Raw genomic sequence first — 20,179 nt, 5'->3', positions numbered from 1 at the left:
TGAAGAGCCCATGCACTCCAGATGTCTCCTACATTTTTCCAGTATCCGAAAAACGGAAGCTGAAGTTTCAGTTAACTTGGCTCGCTCGTTTCAGTTGGTTGTCCTACTCTCCGTCTGAGGACACTGCTTTTTACAGATTTTGCGTTCTGTTCTCGTCAGAGACAGCTGGCAAAGGCTGCCACCAGCGCTTGGGGAATCTAGTCACCAAACCATTCAGGAACTGGAAGGATGCGATAGATTGCTTCACAGCTCACCAATAAGCACAGTTTCATAGAAAGTGCACCAAATCGGCTTAAAACTTCATTTCTGTCTCGGAGAAAAGGCAGGACAATATCGTGCACCAACTAGACGCAGTGAGGAAGGCGCAGGTTCAAGAAAATCGCCAGAGGTTGCTACCAATTGTTGAGACGGTGATATTTTGTGGGCGGCAACAACTTGCCCTTCGTGGTACCAACGATTCCGGCCCCGTTTCGGTCTCGGATCCAGAACCTTCTCACAATGATGGCAACTTCCGAGCACTACTGCGGCAGAGGGCGAGATACGGTGACGATGTTCTGAAGAACCACCTTCTTTCTGCGGCTGGAAATGCCACATATCTTTCTCCCATCATCCAGAATGGTATTATCGCCGCATCCGGGGAGCTTCTTCGGCAGTCTATTGTGGAAAGAGTAAACGCAAGTCTATCGGTGCTTGCCGATGAAACGGCGGACGTTTCGAATAACAAGCAGCTGTCTGTTTGCGTCCGCTACACTTTCAAAGGGAACTTGCATGAGGACTTGCTTGGTTTTACCCCAGTTTCTGATTTGACTGGGCAAGGTCTGGCTTCATCAATCCTGCAATTTCTTGAAAGCCTTGGTTTTAATCTGAACAAGATGGTTGGTCAGGGATATGACGGTGCAGCAGCGATGAGTGGGCATCTTAGGGGTGTCCAGGCTGTTATGCGTAAAAAGTATCCGAAGGCGCTTTACGTCCATTGTAGTGCGCACAGTCTCAACTTGGTCATCTCTTCTGTATGCTCTATTCTGGCGTTTAAGCATCTCGTCGGTGTCTTGTCACAAGTCTGCAGTTTTTACCATACTTCCCCACTCAGGACACAGAATTTTTGCAGGGAAGAAATATCGTCGCTTGGATTTCGTTTTATAGATATTCGCCCTTACTTTTAGCTAAAAAAAAAAAAAAACTAAAAAATATGTAGACTACTTCTAGCCTACTATTTGGCTTCTTTTTGCGCAAAAAAAAAAAGCTTGTAGTATTTAACTGTATGTAAATACTTGTCTTTTTTTGCGTTACTAAAAAAAAAAAAAAAAAAAAAAAAAAAAAAAAAATGCCCCTTAAAGATACGAAAGTATGCCTAGTGGACGCGTCCTCGTTCGCAAGGGGCGGACTAACGGTCTCGAGCTAACGTAATGTTGCTCGAGGATTTTAGACAAAGTCCACGGTAAAAAATCGGGTAAACCCCCCCACCCCGAACAAAAATCCTTGATACGGCCCTGTCAAAACCCCTATGCTTTCTAAAAGCAAGAATATAATGTGGACTTTACTGAATATAATCTTTTAAATGTTTTCGCTTTTATAACTTTAAGAAAGCAAAAATTGATAAGATTTTAAGGAATAAATATCAGCATATGTATATTAAACTAACAATGCACATTCATTTGAATTTTTTTTTCAGTAAAGTACAAATTATATTCTTGCTTTTAGAAAGCATAGGGGTTTTGAGCCATACACATATTAATTTCTGCTCGTTTTGAGTTTGACTCAAAATTTCTGTTCGTAGTTTGACTCGAAAAATTTCTGTTCGTAGTAAGTAAGCCTTAATTAAGTGAATTACAGCCTTAATTAGGCCTTAATTAAGTGATTTAAGCCTTAATTAAAATAAGCCTTAATTAAGTGAATTTACAAATATAATTTACAATAACTGCCAATAGAAGGCAATAAGCCGCCTAATACAAAGATATACTAGCAAGAACAGTCGATATAGAGCTTAAGTGTGTCCCCCCTTATATATAACAAAAATTACTACGAAAGATTTCTAGAGAGTAATGTTCCTTCATTAAGAAGAGAGGTTCGTGCATTACACTCTAGCTCCTAAACTTAATTTAATCCATTAGAGCACAGCCTAAAGGTCAAAGCTAAAGAGCAAGGGAACGTATTAGAGAAAATTTTAATTCGTCACCCAGAAATTCAAATGAATTTACTGAAAAAATGTGCATTGTCAGTTTAATGTACATATGCTGATATTTATTCCTTAAAATCGTAATTATTTTTTGATTTCTTAAAGTTATAAAAATGAAAACATAAAAGAATTTCATTAAAGTACAAATAATATTCTGGCTTTTAGAAAACACGGGGTTTAAAACACTACTCATTGATTTCTGCTCGTTTTGAGTTTGAATCTGTTATTTATTTTAATTTCTATTTGTTTTAGGTTTCCTTTATTTTGTGATACTGATTTGTGGTAGTTGTATGCTTGGTAGATTATTTGATTCTGTTTTTGTTCATTTTTGGTTCAATGACAACCTGGAGTTCTTTATTTTTTTTGAAAAACTTATTTTGTTGAAAAAGTTTTTTAATTAATTTATGTTCGTTTTATATTGACATAGTCTTTTTCAGGGAATACGACAGACCCCCTTCTTATGTTTAACAACCATCCCTTCCATAAAAACCCTAAATACCCCCTGGGCATAACTTACAACCCTTGCCCCTAATCTCTGGGGTTTGTTTACACCCCAAAGCCTTGTTATATGATATTTGGACTATTTTGAATAGAACGACTATCTCAAAATTTCTATTAGATGCATTTCGGGACAATACGACGTGTGTGTGTGGAGGTGGGGATAGCTGCCCTCAAATTACTTTGACTCTTAAAAAGAGCACTAGAGCGTCTGATTACCAAGCCAATAAGCCCTCTAAGAAATTTATACGACCATGCTTTCTATAAAAACCTAATATGCCCCCAGGGTATAACTTAAACCCTTGCCCTGAGGGCTGGGGGGATTTGTTATCCTTAAGACATAATTTTCAGACCTTTCAAATACTTTGACAAATAGCTATCTCAAATTTCTATAGGAAGTGTTTGGGGAAATGATGGGCGTGGGGGGTATTTGCCCTCTGATCTCTTTCGACTAATAAAAAAGGCACTAGTCCTCTCAATTTCCATCCGAATCAGCCCTTTTTGAAGCTTCTACCACAAAAATTCTATAAGAACCTTATATGCCCCAAGGCCATAACTTACTACCCTAGTCCTGAGGAATATGAGCGGAGGGTTGTCATCCTCAAAGACATAATTTCCAGACCATTCAACTACACTAAAAAAGGCCATATCAAGATGTTGATCGTGAATGACTCGGCAAATGATGGGCGTAGGGGGCATTCTCCCTCCGATTACTTTAGACTATTAAAAGGGCAATAAACCTCTCAATTTCCCATCAAATGAGCCGAATTGTGGGCCTAAGAGGGGGGTTATTGCCCTCCAATCACTTTCAACAATTAAGAAGGACACTAGCCCTTTCAATTTCCAATCGAAGGAGCCCTTTTTGAAGTTTCTACGAAAACCCTTTCTATAAAAACCTTTTATGCCCCCAGGGCATAACTTACAACCCTTGCCCTGAGGGGTAGGGGGTCGTCGTTAAAGACCTAATTTCCAGAACTTTTAACTACATTGAACAAAATGGCTATCTCAAAAATTTGATTCGATGTGATTCGGGAAATGGTAGGCTTTAGATGGGGGTTTTTACCCTTCAATCACATTCAACTATTAAAAAAGGCACTAGCCCTTTCAATTTTCAATCAAATAAGCACTTTTTGAAGTTTCTACGACAACCCTTTCTATAAAAACCTTATCTGCCCCCCGGCCATAACTTACAACCCTTGCCCTGAGGGATGGAGGGTTATCATCCTCAAAGACCTTATTTCCGGAACTTTCAACTACGTTGAACAAAATATCTCAAGATTTTGATTCGAAGTCTTTCGGGAAATGGTAGGCTTAAGAGGAAGGTTAGTTGCCCTCCAACCCCTTTCGACTATTAAAAATGGTTCTAGCCCTTTCAATTTCCAACTGAATGAGCTGTTTTTGAAGTTTGTACGACAACACTATATAAAAACCTTATATGCCCCAAGGGCATAACTTACAACCCTTGCCCTGAGGGGTGTGGGGTGTTTGTCATCCTTAAAGACATAATTTCCAGAACTTTCAACTGCGTTGAACAAAATGGCAATCTAAAAAATTTGATTGGATGTCTTTGGGCTTAGTTGCCCTCCAGTCACTTTCGGGTATTAAAAAGGACACTAGCCCTTTCAATTTCTAATCAAATGAACCCTTTTCGAAGTTTCTATGACAACGCTTTCTATAAAATTTTATATGCCCCCAGAGCATATATTACAACCCTTGCACTTAGGGCTCTGAGTGGGTTATCCTCCTCGAAGACCTAATTTTCAGATTTTCAACTACGTTGAACAAAATGGCTATCTCAAAATACTTATTGGATGTCTTTGGGGAAATGATGGGCTTGAAAGGGGAGTTAGTTGCCTTCCAATCACTTTCAACTATTAAAAAGGGCACTAGCCATTTCAATTTTCAATTGAATGAACCCTTTTTGAAGTTTCTACGACAACGCTTTCTATAAAACTTTATATGCCCCCTGGGCATAACTTACAACCCTTGCCCTGAGGGCTGTGGGGAAATTGTCATCCTGAATGACCTAATTTCCATAATTTCTAACTAGTTGCCCTCCGAATTTTTTACTAGGGGGTTAGTTGCCCCCCAATCACTTTCGAATATTAAAAAGCGCCCTAGCCCTTTGAATTTCCAATCGAATGAGCAACTTTTGAAGTTTCTACGGCAATGCTTTCTATAGCAAAACCATATATACGCCCAGGGCATAACGTACAACCCTTGCACTGAGGGCTGTGGGAGGAGTGTCTTCCTCAAAAACATATTTTTCAGATCTTTCAACTAAGTTAACAAAATGGCCATCAAAATTTTTATTGGAGGTGTTTGGGGAAATGGCGGGCGTAGAAGCGGTGCTAGTTGCATTCCAATCACTTTCGGCTATTAAAAAGGGCAAAAGCCCTTCCAATTTTCAATCGAATGAGCCCTTTTCGAAGTTTTTACGACAACTCCTTGGCTACGAAGTGCCCTGGTCTAAAACATAGAAATAAATAATACATTGTGCCAACACAACGCTATTGCGCTGCCTATGAAACCAAGCAAAATACAAAAGTAATTTTAGAATTTTCCAGTATATTTCTAGTTTTAATTAAAAACTAAAAAATTATTGCTCAGACACCAAAAATATTTTTGCAGCTTAAATGACAACTACAGCGATCCTGAACTGAGAACTAAAATAAAATTATCTTGTAAAAAGATAAACGTGTATAAATACTGCATTGACTTATTATGTCATATATGATTACAACCTACGGTTATGACGTCATCATTAATCAAGCTTGTACATGAAAATGCAATTTTTGTTGTAAAAAATTATGTTATTTTAAAACTTTTTGTTTTTTACAACAATTACAAAAGGCACTAGATGTGGCAATTTCCTTTAAAATGAGCCTTTAAACAGCTCTCTACGATGTTCCAGCGCCCCGCTATCTGAGGAAAAGAAAGAAAGAAAAAAAGATATGCAGAATATGCAGAATAAAATAAAAAGTTTTTTTTAACTGAAAGTAAGGAGCGACATTAAAACCTAAAACGAACAGAAATTATTCCGTCTATGAAAGGGACTGTCCCCTCCTCAACGCCTCGGTCTTTACGCTAAAGTTTTTTGTTGTTTTAAAAAATAATGTTGTAAAACAGAGTAAAACTTTAGCGTAAAGGGCGAGGCGTTGAGGAGGGGACAGCCCCTTTCATATACGTAATAATTTCTCTTCGCTTTAAGTTTTAATGTCGCTCCTTACTTTCAGCTAAAAAAAAATTGTTTGTTATTTAATTTCTGAACGTTTTTGAAATAAATGCAGCTTTGATTTTAGCTCACCGTACATGAATAATTAAAACGAAATTTGCATATTCATTTTACTTTTTTTGGCTAAATGGCTTTGTCTAAATTTTGTTTTGACGTAACTTATGAATTAACTTATGTAACGAACTTCTATATTCGTATATTTTTATTACGTATATTAGGGGGTTTGCCCCCTAGTCAATACCTTGCGAATTCTTTAAGAATGACCCCTTAATCACAAAGGCCGTTAATTAGAATAAATAGCTCTAATGAAAGTACAAAAAAAAACTTTAACACAAAGAGCGAGGTAATGACTAGGGGGCAAACCCAAAAATATACGTAGTAATTTCTGTCCGTTTTAACTTTTGACGTTGCTCCTTACTTTCAGTTGAAAAAATTGTTTTTTTTATTTAATTTCTGATCGTTTTTTTTAAATAATGATGGGAAATCTGTAACCCCTTCATAGCAATGTCCCTTCCCCCATGGAAAGATCTTCCCACGTAATCCCCGGCCCCGCCTAACTACCAGAAAAAATCCCCCCTGAAAACTTCTGTATAATTCCCAATAACCAATACTATATGTAAACATTGGGCAAAGTTCATAACTTGCAGACTTTTCTTGATTTTCAAGCCAAGATATTTTCCTGTTGTTCAAGCTAAGTGGCAGTAAGTTTTTTATATAGGGGTTTCGGACAAGGCGGCTCTAATGGTGTACTTTTTTTTTGGATCCGACCGTATTTTTAGGAGTTACGAGTTATTGTAGTTTTTACTAAGGGCTGTGATCGTCTCTTACTAGGTTGCTAGCTACCGTTGCAACCAGGATGTTTGTTCCCTTTGTCCCAAAAATGATTCCTGGAAATTTTGAGCCAGTCGGATACCCAAGTTCAATTATATCCCTTTTTTCAAGCATAAATTATATCTGTAAAAGATTAGCAGATTAAATAATTTACGGCCCTTGTTCAAAATCTATGGGTTCATGTCATCGCTAGAGATGTGATGAGGGGTTTGAGGGAGTCAGGCAAGAAAAAAGGGAACGGGAAGGGGGTCTGGTTTCACCTCAATAACTTTTGACCCTATAAAGGAACTAAAATTGTAATATGTCAATCGAAATAACCCCCCTAAAAAGCCCTTAAAATAATTCTTCATTACAAAGTAGAAAAAATCATACTTAGAAAGCATAGGGCTTTTTACTAAGACAACGACAGAGTATTTCCTCTCGTAATATGTTTTCAATGCAAATAAATTAATTTTAATTTAAGTTCCAAAACACATGAATAACTATTCTAATAAATTAATATACAGTTTTTTCCAAGACAAACAGTTTTGTGCTAAAGGTAATATTGTAAAATGCGTCATTGAACAAAAATGGGTGAAAATTATTCATTAGCTCCTTACAAATTCATTTACTAATTATTCATTAGTACTCCCTTGATCTCAATAATAGCTAACGGTATTTAGTTGAAAATTTTAGGGAATGTTACAAGGCCGTATCCAGGGGGGGGGGGGGTTTACCCTGTTTGAACCCCCCCCCCCCTCGAAATTTTTGACCGAGTCGAAAATAAGTCGAAAATTAGTAAAAACCTAGGTAAAAATCATTAAAATTAGTCGAAAACTGAGTCAAAAATTAGTAGCCTCCCCAAAAGTCAAAAATTAGTAACCCCCCCCCCCCCCCCCCCGAAAAAAAAATCCTGGATCCGCCCTTGGAATGTTAAGTGGGGTGTTGAGCTATTTCAAAAGATACCGTGGGCATCCAGGTTGTTAAAATGATGTGTGCGATAATTCAGGAACAGTTCAGGGTATTAAGTTGAAACTTTCAGGGAATCTTGAGAGAGATGACGAGATTAATCAAAAGAGATTATGTACATCCAGGTTGTTAAAATGGTATATGCCATGTCCCAGGAACAGATAAGGGTATTAAGTTAAAATTCCCAGAGAATGTTTACAAGCGTTATATTGGATACAACCAAGGCTAACGGTCAGGTCACTTTATGCAGTTTAAAAATTTAAATTAGAATCTAAAGTTATAATTCTCAAGCCAAAAACCTAAAAAACTGAAGAAATATCCATTATATTAACCAAAACAAAACTGTGATAATAAAAACTCTCTGAAACTCTTTAGGTTTCAGAAACATACTTGACCATTGTCATTACCAGAGCTTCCAGTATTTTATTCCAATTAGCTCGCAGACTTACCTTCCTGTTCTTCCAAACTTTTTTCAACTGCGCCAGAACACCCTGTGCCTTAGATATTCTTCTTTTTACATTTTCATTGCATAAAACATTTTACTAATAATACTATCTAGTTAAGGGAAGCTATTCACTTGACTTATTTTCGCTTTGCCCAGTGTCACCTCTACTCCTTTAATTATTCCTAATCTAAGAAACTTAATCTTCTCAGCATTAATTTAGAAGCCTATTCTTGCATCCCCAGCTCCTAAAGCCTCCAAAAAGTCATTTCTTCTGCTAATATTTTCATCTGGAAAACTAATACATATAATATAAGTGTATAAGTTTAGCCTTCCCAATTGATTTCATGTTCTCCAATAGCCTCTGCAGTGTTCAATAGGTGAAGGATCATCAAAATAATCCATATAAAAAGGATAGGACACAATCCTGCTAAACTCTCGATTTCACACTAAACGAACTACTAACCCTACTCCCTACCTTAACCACAGCAATATTATTCTTTAGGGAAGGAAGGACTCGATCATACAGACAGCTCTCGATTATTAATATTCTCTTTTTCAAAAATCAAACTCATAACGCTCAGAAATTTATCTCTAACTTAGCAGCCGCCATATTCCAAAAACTAATTTACCACTCAATCAACATCAGACGCCTTGATATTTTTATTCTTTTAGTACTGTTTCTAGCACTTCCTCACAAAATAAATCGTCCTTTACTTCACATTAATTTAAAAAAAAAACTTTCCGAAAAATAAGTTTTTCAAAAAGAGTAAAGATCATTTTAAACTTAAGCTCAGCATATACAAATACCTTTTAAAATTCAAACTCAAAACGACCAGAAATTACTATTAAAGAATAAATGAAACCCAAAACGAACAGAAATTAAATAAACAATCATAGCAAAAACATACAACAAATAATAATACAAATGAATAAATAGACCTTAACGCGAGTAATGCTTAAATTGAATATGAAAATCAAGCTTAAAACGAAAAAAAAAATCTTCCTATCGAAGCATAAACGAAAATCAAAACGAACAATAATTAAATAAACATTCTACGCAAACCAACATACAATAGATATTAATGTAAATTAATAAATAAATCTTAAAACGAGCGAAACTTAAATTGAATATGCAAATCAGGCTTGAAACGAACAAAAATCACAACAAACAAGAGTTTGGGTATGACCTCCTTCTCTCACTGTAAAAGTCTAAAACCTACTGCGTCATTGGCGCTTTACTGAAAACCAATTTTATGACAAATATTTTCTTTTGTAGTTAATATTGATAATAATCATTAAAGTTACAGTAAAATTTTGAACTGATGAGCTTTCAGCAATTAATATCAATATACATAAAATATTCAGTTTAATTTATTAGCTCTTTTTAAAGTTGTTAAAGACGAATATTCAATTTCGTAGTTTCCCTACAAACATGTGGTTGGATACTGCCTCCTTTCCTAACTGTAAATAAAAACCAAAAGCCTAATGCGTCATTGGCGCTTAACTAAAAACGGATTATATTACAAATATTTTCTTTTCCAGTTCTTACAGTATGGAAAATAAAAATACAATTACAGTGAAATAAATTCTTGAACTAATGGATCTTTCAACAATTAATTTCATTATACATCAAATTTTCAATTCAATGTTGTTTATACTTTCCACGACTGTTCAAGACGCATATAGTTTTCAGTAAAGCGCCAATGACGCAGTAGGTTTTGGCCTTTTACAGTGAGAGAAGGAGGTCATACCCAAACTCTTGTTTGTAGTGATTTTTGTTCGTTTCAAGCTTGATTTGCATATTCAACTCAAGTTTCACTCGTTTTAAGATTTATTTATTAATTTACATTAATATCTATTGTATGTTTGTTTGCATTCATTGTTTATTTAATTTCTGTTCGTTTTAAGTTTCATTTATACTTCAATAGGAAAATATTTTTTTTTCGTTTAAAAAGTGAACTATAACTTTCAATTTCCAATCAAATGAGCCCTCTATGAAGTTTATACGAGTATCCCTTTCATAAAAACCATACATGCCCTTAGGGCATAAATTAGAAACCCTTCCCTGTGACCTGGGGGGTTCTATTGACACCGGATTTTTTTCTTATCCGACCTTTGAACTATTTTTAACAAGATGTCTATCTCAAAATTTTCATCAGATGGGTTGGGGGCTAGCTGGCCTCGGATCTCTTTTGACCATTAAAAAGTGAGCTCGAACTTTCAATATTCAATCAAATGAGCCCTCTCTGAAGTTTATACGATTATCCCTTTCATACGAACAATATATACCCCAGGCCATAAGTTACAACGCCTGCCCCCGGGCCCTGGGGGGTTGTGACGACACCTTAATTTTTGTTATCTGACTTTTGAGCAATTTTTAACTTAATAGCAATCTCAAACTTTTAATTGGATGCATTTGGGGAAAAGGGGCATGGGGGAGGCTATTTGCCCTCCAATCTCTTTTGAATATTAAAAAACTGAACTAAAACTTTCAATTTCCAATCAAATGAGCCATCTCTGAATTTTTTACGAGCATCTCTTCAATAAGAACCATATATTCCCCCAGGGAATAACTTACAACACCTGCCCTCGGGCCCTGGAGGGCTGTGTTGACCCCTGAGTTTTTGTTATATGGTCTATGAACTATTAAAAAAAGCTATCCCAAAGTTCTTATCGGATGGGTTTGAGTAAAAAGGGGCATGGAGGGGGGAAGGGGGGGCGCTAGGTGCCCTTAAATCTCTTTTTATTCTTAAAAAGTGAACTTGACCTTTCAATTTCAAATCAAATGAGCCCTCTTTGAAGTTTATACGAGAATCCCTTTTATAAGACTAATATATGCCCCCAGGGCATAACTTACAACATCAGCCCCCGGGCCCTGTTGGGTTGTATCAACACCGGAATTTTTGTTGTATGATCTTTGAACTATTTTTAACAAAATGGCTATCTTAAAATTTTTATTGGATGCATTTGGGAAAAAAGGGTTTTGGGGGGGGGGGAGCTGGTTACCCTCCGATATCTTTTGACACTTAAAAATTGAACTAGAACTTTCAATTTCCAATCAAATGAGCCCTCTCTGAAGTTTATACGAGCATTCCTTCCATAAGAACCACATATGCCCCCAGGGTAAAACTTATAACCCTTGCTCCTGACGACTGTGGGGGGAGTGTCCTGTGTTTGTGGAAAAGGTGGAAGTGAGAGGGGGGTTAGTTGCCCTCAAATCACTTTCGACTATTAAAAAGGGCACTAGCAATTTGAATTTCCAATCGAATGAGCCTTTTTTGAAGTTTCTACGGCAACGCCTTCCATAAAAACCATATATGCCTCCAGGGTATGACTTAAAACCCTTGCCTTGAGGGTTGGGGGGGGGGGGTCTTTCTCAAAAACATATTTTCTATCTGAAAATCAACTAAACTGAACCAAATGGCTATCTCAAAATTTTGATTGGATGTGTTTGAGTAAATGATGGGCGTTGGGGGGGGCTAGTTGCCCTCCGATTAATTTCGACTATTAAAAAGGGCACTAGCCCTTTGAATTTCCAATGGAATGAGCCTTTTTTGAAGTTTCTACGACAACGCCTTCTATAAAAACCTTATATGCCCCTAGGGCAAAACTTAAAACCCTTGCCCTGAAGGTTGTGGGGGAGTGTATTTCTCAAAAACATATTTTCTATCTGGAAATCAACTAAACTGAACAAAATGGCTATCTCAAAATTTTGATTGGATGTGTTTGAGGGAATGATGGGCGTGGGGGGGGGGCTAGTTGCCCTCCAATCAATTTCGAATATTAAAAAGGGCACTATCCCTTTGAATTTCCAATCGAATGAGCCTTTTTTGAAGTTTCTACGACAACGCCTTAGGGCAAAACTTAAAACCCTTGCCCTGAGGGTTGAGGGGGAGTGTCTTTCTCTAAAACATATTTTCTATCTGGAAATCAACTACGCTGAACAAAATGGCTATCTCAAAATTTTGATTGGATGTGTTCGGGGGAACGATGGGCGTGGGGGAGGGCTAGTTGCCCTCTAATCAATTCCGACTATTAAAAAGGGCACTAGCCCTTTGAATTTCAAATCGAATTAGCCTTTTCTGAAGTTTCTACGACAACGCCTTCTATAAAAACCTTATATACTCCCAGGGCATAATTTAAAACCCTTGCCCTGAGGGTTGTGGGGAAGTATCCTTCTCAAAAACATATTTAATATGTGGAAATCAACTATGCTGAACAAAAATGGCCATCTCAAAATTTTGATTGGATGAGTTTGGGGAAATGATGGGCGTGGGGGGGGGGGCTAGTTGCCCTCCAAACACTTTTGACTATTAAAAAGGGAACTAGACCTTTGAATTTCCCATCGAATGAGCCTGTTTTGAAGTTCTACGACAACACCTTCTATAAAAACCTTGTATGTCCCCAGGGAATAACTTAAAACCCTTGCCCTGAGGGTTGTGGGGGAGTGTCCTCTTCAAAAATATATTTTCTATCTGGAAATCAACTACGCTGAACAAAATGGTTATCCCAAATTTTGATTGGATGTTTTTGGGGGAATGATGGGCGTGCGGGGGCTAGTTGCCCTCCAATCACTTTCGACTATTAAAAAGGGCACTAGAACTCTCGATTTCCAATCGAATGAGCCCCTTTTGAAGTTTCTACGACGACCCCTTCCATATGAAGTGCCTCTGGGAAAAAATAATAATAAATAATAAAACATTGGAGCCGTATGGCCTTTATTATAGGCAACGCTACAGCGTTGCCTCTGATTGTCGCAAAATTTTTCATTCTTTTCATTCATTTCTTTTTTGCACTTAAAGTTCGAGACTAATGCGTTACGCCGTGGGTAGCTGAGCTGTTCAAAATTTGACGTATTTATAACTTAATTTCGATTGATTTGAAAATTCCTTTTCAACTTCTGTAAAATATTATTCTTTTCCATTTCGCCCTTAAAATCATCCAAATAATCGTTGAAAGCTTCATTTCTAATTAGCAGTGTGCGTGGATCTCCTGTGCTGTCTTTCGAATTATACGAGCATCTCTTGCTCTAATTTAAGGAATATTATTGGAAGTAATGAATTCATTTCCAAACTCAGAGAAGTTTTAGAACTCCGAAGGATTCCAATTAGCAATGTAATACACTAGAAAGACATGAAAAAGAGCCTAACAGCGTAGACATTAATTAGTTTAGAGAATTAGCAAAAATGTGAGAGCTTTCAGTTACTGATTATCCAGCAGAAAAAAATCAAACGGATTATGCGTCGCCAGTTCAGCTTAACAAAATGGCAGAAATAACTTCGCAGAAGTACAAATCTTTTGTTGCTTAAAAAGGGAACCAGAACTTCTACTTCTGTTCAAATAAGCCCAATCTCTATTGACAATGACCATTGGTTTGATGAGGACTGCGGAGAAAATACGGATTCACTGGATCCGCAGAAAAAAAAAAAAAACAACAAATATTCAAATAAACACATGTCCGTCTTCATCCTTTCTCGGTATTAAATTTAAAAAACAATGGCAAGTTCTTTCAAATGAAAGAAAGCAGCGACAATAAAACTTGAAAGGAAAATTCCATACACTCAGTGGGATGTCCCATTCTTAACCCCCCGCCCTTTACGCTAAATTTTCATAGCGTTAAGTAGAAAGATTTACGAGTATGAAAAACCAGCAATCATTTGTATTTGAAAACATATGAATTTAAAACTGTGTTGTTTGAAGTAAATGCACATCTAAAAACTCTTCTATTCTAGAGTCATTGAGAAAACTACTTTCTATTTCATTCTAGTTGACATTGTGCATGAGCAATTGTTCTTAAGGCATCGGGGAATTTATTCAAATTTTAGCGTAAAGATCAAGGGGTTAAATAGCGCAAAGAGCGACCTCATACACAGAGAAATCTCAGTCCGTTTTAATTTTTATTACCGCTTTTTACTTTCATGGCCGTCTTAGCCGAGTGGGTTGGTGGGCTGGATTTAGGATTCTTTGTCCGAGAGGGCGAGGGTTCGAATCCTAGTGCACCCAACTATTTGGTGTGGGACGGGGGTCAGTGGCGTGACTCTGTAAGTTCAGCCAGAGTCGACACAGCTCAAAATGGGTACCTGGAGAAACGTGGGGAAGGTAAACAGGAAGGGTGTGCGACACACAGGATGGCTGGCCCCCAACCCCCCATTGCACCTCCTGGCTGAAGGGCCAAGAAACGGAGAACAGCACCGCCGGTAGGGACTCTATAGTCCAATTCCGTATTCTTTACCTTTACTTTTTTTTTTAATTTCATTGGAAAAAACTTGTTTTATTTTATATATAAATTATATTGTTTTTAATATGATATCCACGGTTACCTCAAAAGTGAGAAGGTAAAAAAGGTAAAACAATAGTGAATTACAAAATAGTTCCCGACCAAGTGACAACTCTGCAAGCGAAAGTTGGGATGAGGTCAAAGCTGGCAAGAGTCAACGGACTATAGCTAAAATAGCAAATAAAAAAATCTATTTTGTTTATAATGCATGCTTGTAAGTTTCTTTGACCTGTTGCCATATATAGTATAAATGTTATTAACCTGGTAAATACAACCAGGGGTGGTAACCTGGGTTTTTATGACCTTTTTTTCAAATAAATATAGCTTGATTTTTAATAGATCCCATTTATCCACTGATTGTAAAGAGGACTATTACCTTTTGAGCACTATTGACATTGGTTTTGTCTTGTTCAGTGAGTAATAGCAGTTCTGGAAGTGCTAAGAATGTGAGTTGTAGGCCTATTTATTTGTTTTGATTTTTAGTTATTTTTTCTCTTTCTTTGTCCCGTGTGTTTAGTTTGTCGTTTTTTAGATGGTATTATTTTAAAAAAACTGTTTTTTTTCTTTAAAGTTGTCTTGTTTTTTTCTTTCCATTGAGAAAGGCTCCCGGACTTGGAGCCGAAATTTTATTAATTAATGTTTTTTTGTTGTTTTTTTTGGTTTCTTTCTTTGTTCCACTACTTTATTTAAACTAAGCCCATTTTTCTCTCTTAATTCTTTGTAAATGCGAGAAGGGCTACGGCCCCTAAAACCTGATTCTGCATATCAAAGTTTGACTATTGCTCAATGCAGAACAATGCTCCGAGAAACAAAGTTAATTTAGTGTATCTGCCTTTCGAAGTAAAGTACAGTTGTCGAAAATGAACTATGGTCTACATGGGCATTAAAAGCTTTTTTGGGGTTCAGGTTCCTCCCTCCCTATAAGGGAATCCAATAGCCAACATACTAATAGATAACGCACAGCTATGTGGAGCTCTATAGCCATTAGTTTTATTGAATAAACGGTTTATAATAATAAATCAGTTTTATGGCCTGTATTTATATATAAGGCACACTGCATGCCATTATGGCTTTGATACTGGGAGGCTATATGAATACCTTTTTAATACTTCTCATAATTCTTGCTCGATTATATTTTGGATTTTTGGGGCCAAGATTGCTGTTTTATGAGGGAAATGGTAGAATATGGAAATTTTCAAGGAAAGGCTTGATCTCATGATCAAGGAAATGAGAAAATTGGAAAGGCTTGATCTCCTTTGTTACTTAAAAAGGAAACTATATTTTCAAGTGTTCATTCGAATGAAACTTATTTCAATAGCCTAGTACTATAGACGATTAAATGATCATCTTTATCTGGAAAAATAAGAAAAACTATATTTTGTCGATTGTGGTGTTAGGGTTCTCGTACATATTGAATTTCGTTGACAGGTTTCCATCAAGACAATGCGAATTGTGCTAATAGCTTTTGATGAGCACCTTTAAAATTAATACCTTTTGTACAATAAGAACTGGCATACATAACAGATCTGTTGTTGCGTGTATTTTAATAGAAATTCCTTTTTTAGAGTTATGGTTCCTATGAACAAAGGTCGCTATTCACCTAACAACGTGTCACTGCGAACTGCTTAATCAAAGACCCTCTTAAACGTGAGGGAGGCTGCTAGTCCCTCCTTCAACCACTGTTATTTTACAATCACGTTTGACGTTTGGACAATAATGCTTTGAGAATGATAATTACCCTTAAAAAGTGCACCCCTTCAAATATTTATTCGGGGGCGGGAGGCGGGGGGAGGGGATCAAAAATTAATTATAGGGTCATCTCTTCCAGGTTTTCAAGGTCAGTTTTTTGAACTTTTTTATCGGGATATCTCTCATAAACGAAAGTAGGGGAACGGTAAACAAGAAATCATAAAAAACTGTATATCAATAAAAAATCTACGAGATTTCCATTTAGATTCGTAAAACCAAAGCTCCTGGTGCTAGGTTGTTCCCTCACCATCATCTGGCAAATTTACTGGGGGTACTAGGGTTCTCAGATTTTTTGAATTTGGTGGTGTAGTTTTCATCACTCACCCTTTTTCGAAAATGGGGTCGCATTTTCTGAGACTAGTAACTTTGGTGGGTAATCTTAAACTTAATTAGTTTATATTCAAAATTCCGATAAAAATCCAATTCTCGGCTATAATTAGTGTGATGGTCTCATTTTCATGAAGGCCATTCGGTTTTTAAGGATATTTTCACCTTTTCTAAAATTCTCCAACTCTCCTAACTGACTTTTCCAGAATGACTTAATGACTTTTATCAAATGACATAGTAATGAATTTCCCAGTGTTGCCAATAAACTTATATAATTGTAGTCACCATGAAATGATCTTTTTTAATGTATATACTATCATAAAAATTCCTTTAAGTGTTTCGGTTACTATTAGCACGTCAACATGAGTTGTGTTTGAGAAACATTTCAGGTAACTCTGATTCCTTCTCGCGACTCTGGTTTAAAAATAAATTATGTAGGGCAAAAAAATTCAGTATAGCCTACTATATACAAAAGAATGGGAATAAGTATGTTTGTTTATTCCTGATAAATTGCTTGTGGTTAAAGTAATGGCGTAAGGGTAGCACTGAAAAGGGAACAAGTCAGCTAGGGTAGATTAAAAAACTAGGACAACCTAGTGTCCTAGTCCTATAATATGAAAAAGCAATGAAAAAAGAAGAATTACAACCCTGTGAAAAAGTCAGAAGACCAATTGAATGAACTGTACAACAATTTAAAGATTTTTCGATCCTTGATACAGAACTTCATAATTCGAGGAGAATTTGGTATGCCAAATTCGAAAATACATCCAGACTTCTCCCACTCAGTTTTGGAGAAGTGTTTGTTTTTTTCATTTTAACTTAAATAAGTTTAGTTGACAAGCAAACTTTCTCAAACGCAAGGTTCCATCCCAAATTAAAAAATGCCTTATTTTTTCGAGCATTAACTAATCATTTCTATTTTTTTGTGTATGTGTGTGTGTGTGTTGAATTCTTGGTGTTTCATAGATAAAAAAAATAAATGACACAGCTAAACACAGCTATAAAAAGATATGCTGTGAAAATTTCTCAAAGCAAACAATAAAAAAAATATTTGAAAAACATCCTGACACAAACAGCAAAGGGTGGAAACATTGTAACTACATTTTCAAGTTCAGCGCAAAATGTCATATTAGAAAAATGCTAAAATTTTCATAGGTCAAAAGCCGTGTTGTAATGTTAATTAATGTCAATATGTATGTTACATACCAATGCATCTTCGACCTCAGCAGTACCAAGTCGATGGCCACTGACATTGATGACATCGTCCATCCTACCCGTTATTTGGTAATACCCATCAAAATCTCTGAAAGGCAAAAAACATGAAAAATAAAATGTTATATTGCTTTGTATATGGTTCAGTGGAGATGGAAACTGAAAATCTAGTTTGGTTTAATATTTCTAACAAATTTAGTAAGATAACTTTCTTGAGTCAAAAACTGTGTTTCCGAGAATGTATAGTCACAGCACCATGCAGCAAGGGGGAGGAGTCTCTGGGAATGGTTCGAAGGATCCCCTGGGACAACAATAAAAAATTTCTTTTCCCAGAATCCGCACTGTCGCACTGCTTAGAATTTAGCGTGCTAAAATATACTTACAGCTGAAAAAAGAAAATATGTCGGTGGCTATTGATAGGATAGACCAAATCGGTACAGTTCTGTTGTGAAGTGTTTATTCTTATGGTATTTTGGGGGTTGTAGTCGTAGATGCCTTTATTCTCCCTTTATAGGGGAGATGACTCTGGCCCTAAGGTAATTAAACTTCGGTAGCGTGCCTTAGGCTATGACCGAACTAATGAGGCGTACCGACTGGGTATGTTCGAGAGGCTAAAAGTAGATCGTAGAAAGGTTGTCTAAAATACAATACTTTTATTCATTTACCATATAATATAATCGGATATATTCTGTCTACTGGGACTGGCTGTCCCAAGTAGACCACAAGTCTAAAAAAACAACAATAATATATAAATAGATATTTAGACACTTACAATGATAAGACAAAGTTCCAAGGTATTTCTAAAAACAATGGACCAGAGGTCAGTCCGGCATAAAGTTAGTATCCGATCTTTCCTTCCGATAAAATGTATCTTTTATACATTTTTATCAACCACACCTTCCCACGTAATTGCTAGGAAGTGGTAATTTCTCAATTTCCCGTTAAACAGAACTTAGCAGGATATGTTCCTTATCTTAATAAAAAGTGGTATTTCAAAACTTCATATTTTCGTCTTATATATTTTTACTAAATTAATAATTAACTAAATTAGAAAGCTTTACCACAATACTCCCCATTTAAAGAAGAACGGTCCAAATTCTCAATATTTTACTTTTAAAACAACTTAATTTCGTTTACAGCAATTTTGCTACCATCTTTGGATCATGATTTGCATCGAACCTCAGTGGATTTCCTTAGGGTTATGTTTCTGGTCCAATATAGGCCATGTTCTTTTTTTTTGTCGAAGGATTTCGGTTTGAAATTCATCCTTGTTTCTCTCTTTCTCTATCTCTAGGACTGAAAAATACTCTTTTTACCCTTCTTCATATGCATCTTCTGTTTTAACTTTACCCCAAGCAGCTTAAACATTATATTAGTAGTACTCCTGACGTAAGATTGTAAGTTATGTTAGAAACTTTTATGTATGATCTGAGTTTACATGTAAGTCCCATTAATAATTTAATATCTTGGTGATGAGCTTAATCTATCAATTTTGTTTCGTTTTAGGAATGCATTGAGTAATATATTTATATCATTTTTGTTTTTTGAATTTTCACATATTTTTCCAGCACAAAGCATTTTCACATATTTCAATAACATAAGCCATTGGGCTATGTAGCACATTTTCTAGGCCTAAATTAAGTTCTGATTTTATCTCCCTTTCTGACGAATTTGCAGTAAAGTCTGTATCACCGCTACAGTTTCCAAAATATCAGTTGATCGAGTATGGTTTGGTTTCTGATGGTATTAGATGATAGTATCCGAATACCTTTGAAGTGGCTGCAAAATTTTTTACTTTCCAAAAATGTGTCAAAATATGATTTAAAAAAATGGATCCAAAACGATGCTACGAAAAATTTGATTTCCAAAAAAAATAGTTAAGGCTGTATCTAAAATAAATATTCACATTAGTATATATATAAAAACATATAGTTTTACATATATAGTAGAAAGAAACACTCAAAATTTGTATATATCAATGTATTCTTTTTTTTAACGAAATTAATTACTTTTAATTACTTTCTCCTCCTGGTTTCTCTTAATATAGAATTATTAATCACTGAACAGATGGTTTCACAATAAAACTATATTTATACGTTGACTCGATGTCAAACATTTATATATCGCATTAAATCACTAGTTAAAACTTAAAGAAAATAAAAATATAGTATATATGTATACAAGCATTGTGTAATAGCTTACACAAGTATTTTTTTTTTAATTCGCAAAACTAGATAGGATATTTAACTACTGTTTAAAACTTAAAGCATTAAAAAAATAATACACGGTATAGATTAGCATTGGAATTAATTCCAATTATTGTTTTGTTAATTGCTTATGAAGTATTAATGTAGAATACTTCTTGAATGATATAAAACTAAAAAAACACAAATACTCAACATTTAATTCACTATATTTACATGGATAGTTTAGGTTATATATATATATATATATATATATATATATATATATATATATATA

The 20,179-nt window shown here is 35.8% G+C and overlaps 1 protein-coding gene across 2 annotated transcripts in view; it reads right to left on the bottom strand.

The window, feature by feature from the left end:
• Positions 1-20,179, bottom strand: part of LOC148950517 (acetyl-coenzyme A synthetase 2-like, mitochondrial) — a 417,833-nt gene that overhangs the window by 100,242 nt on the left and 297,412 nt on the right. For both annotated transcript variants that reach the window (XM_089092452.1, XM_089092453.1), the window contains exon 10: positions 17,693-17,789. In XM_089092452.1, the coding sequence (XP_088948578.1) occupies positions 17,693-17,789 (97 nt within the window). The remainder of the gene's footprint in view (positions 1-17,692; positions 17,790-20,179) is intronic.

Source organism: Artemia sp. Qi Xiang Cuo, chromosome 7, assembly GCF_049724085.1.
Source record: "Artemia sp. Qi Xiang Cuo chromosome 7, ASM4972408v1, whole genome shotgun sequence".
NCBI lineage: Eukaryota > Metazoa > Arthropoda > Branchiopoda > Anostraca > Artemiidae > Artemia > Artemia sp. Qi Xiang Cuo.
Note: the sequence above shows the minus strand (reverse complement) of the source record. Positions and strands in the feature narration are given on the sequence as shown.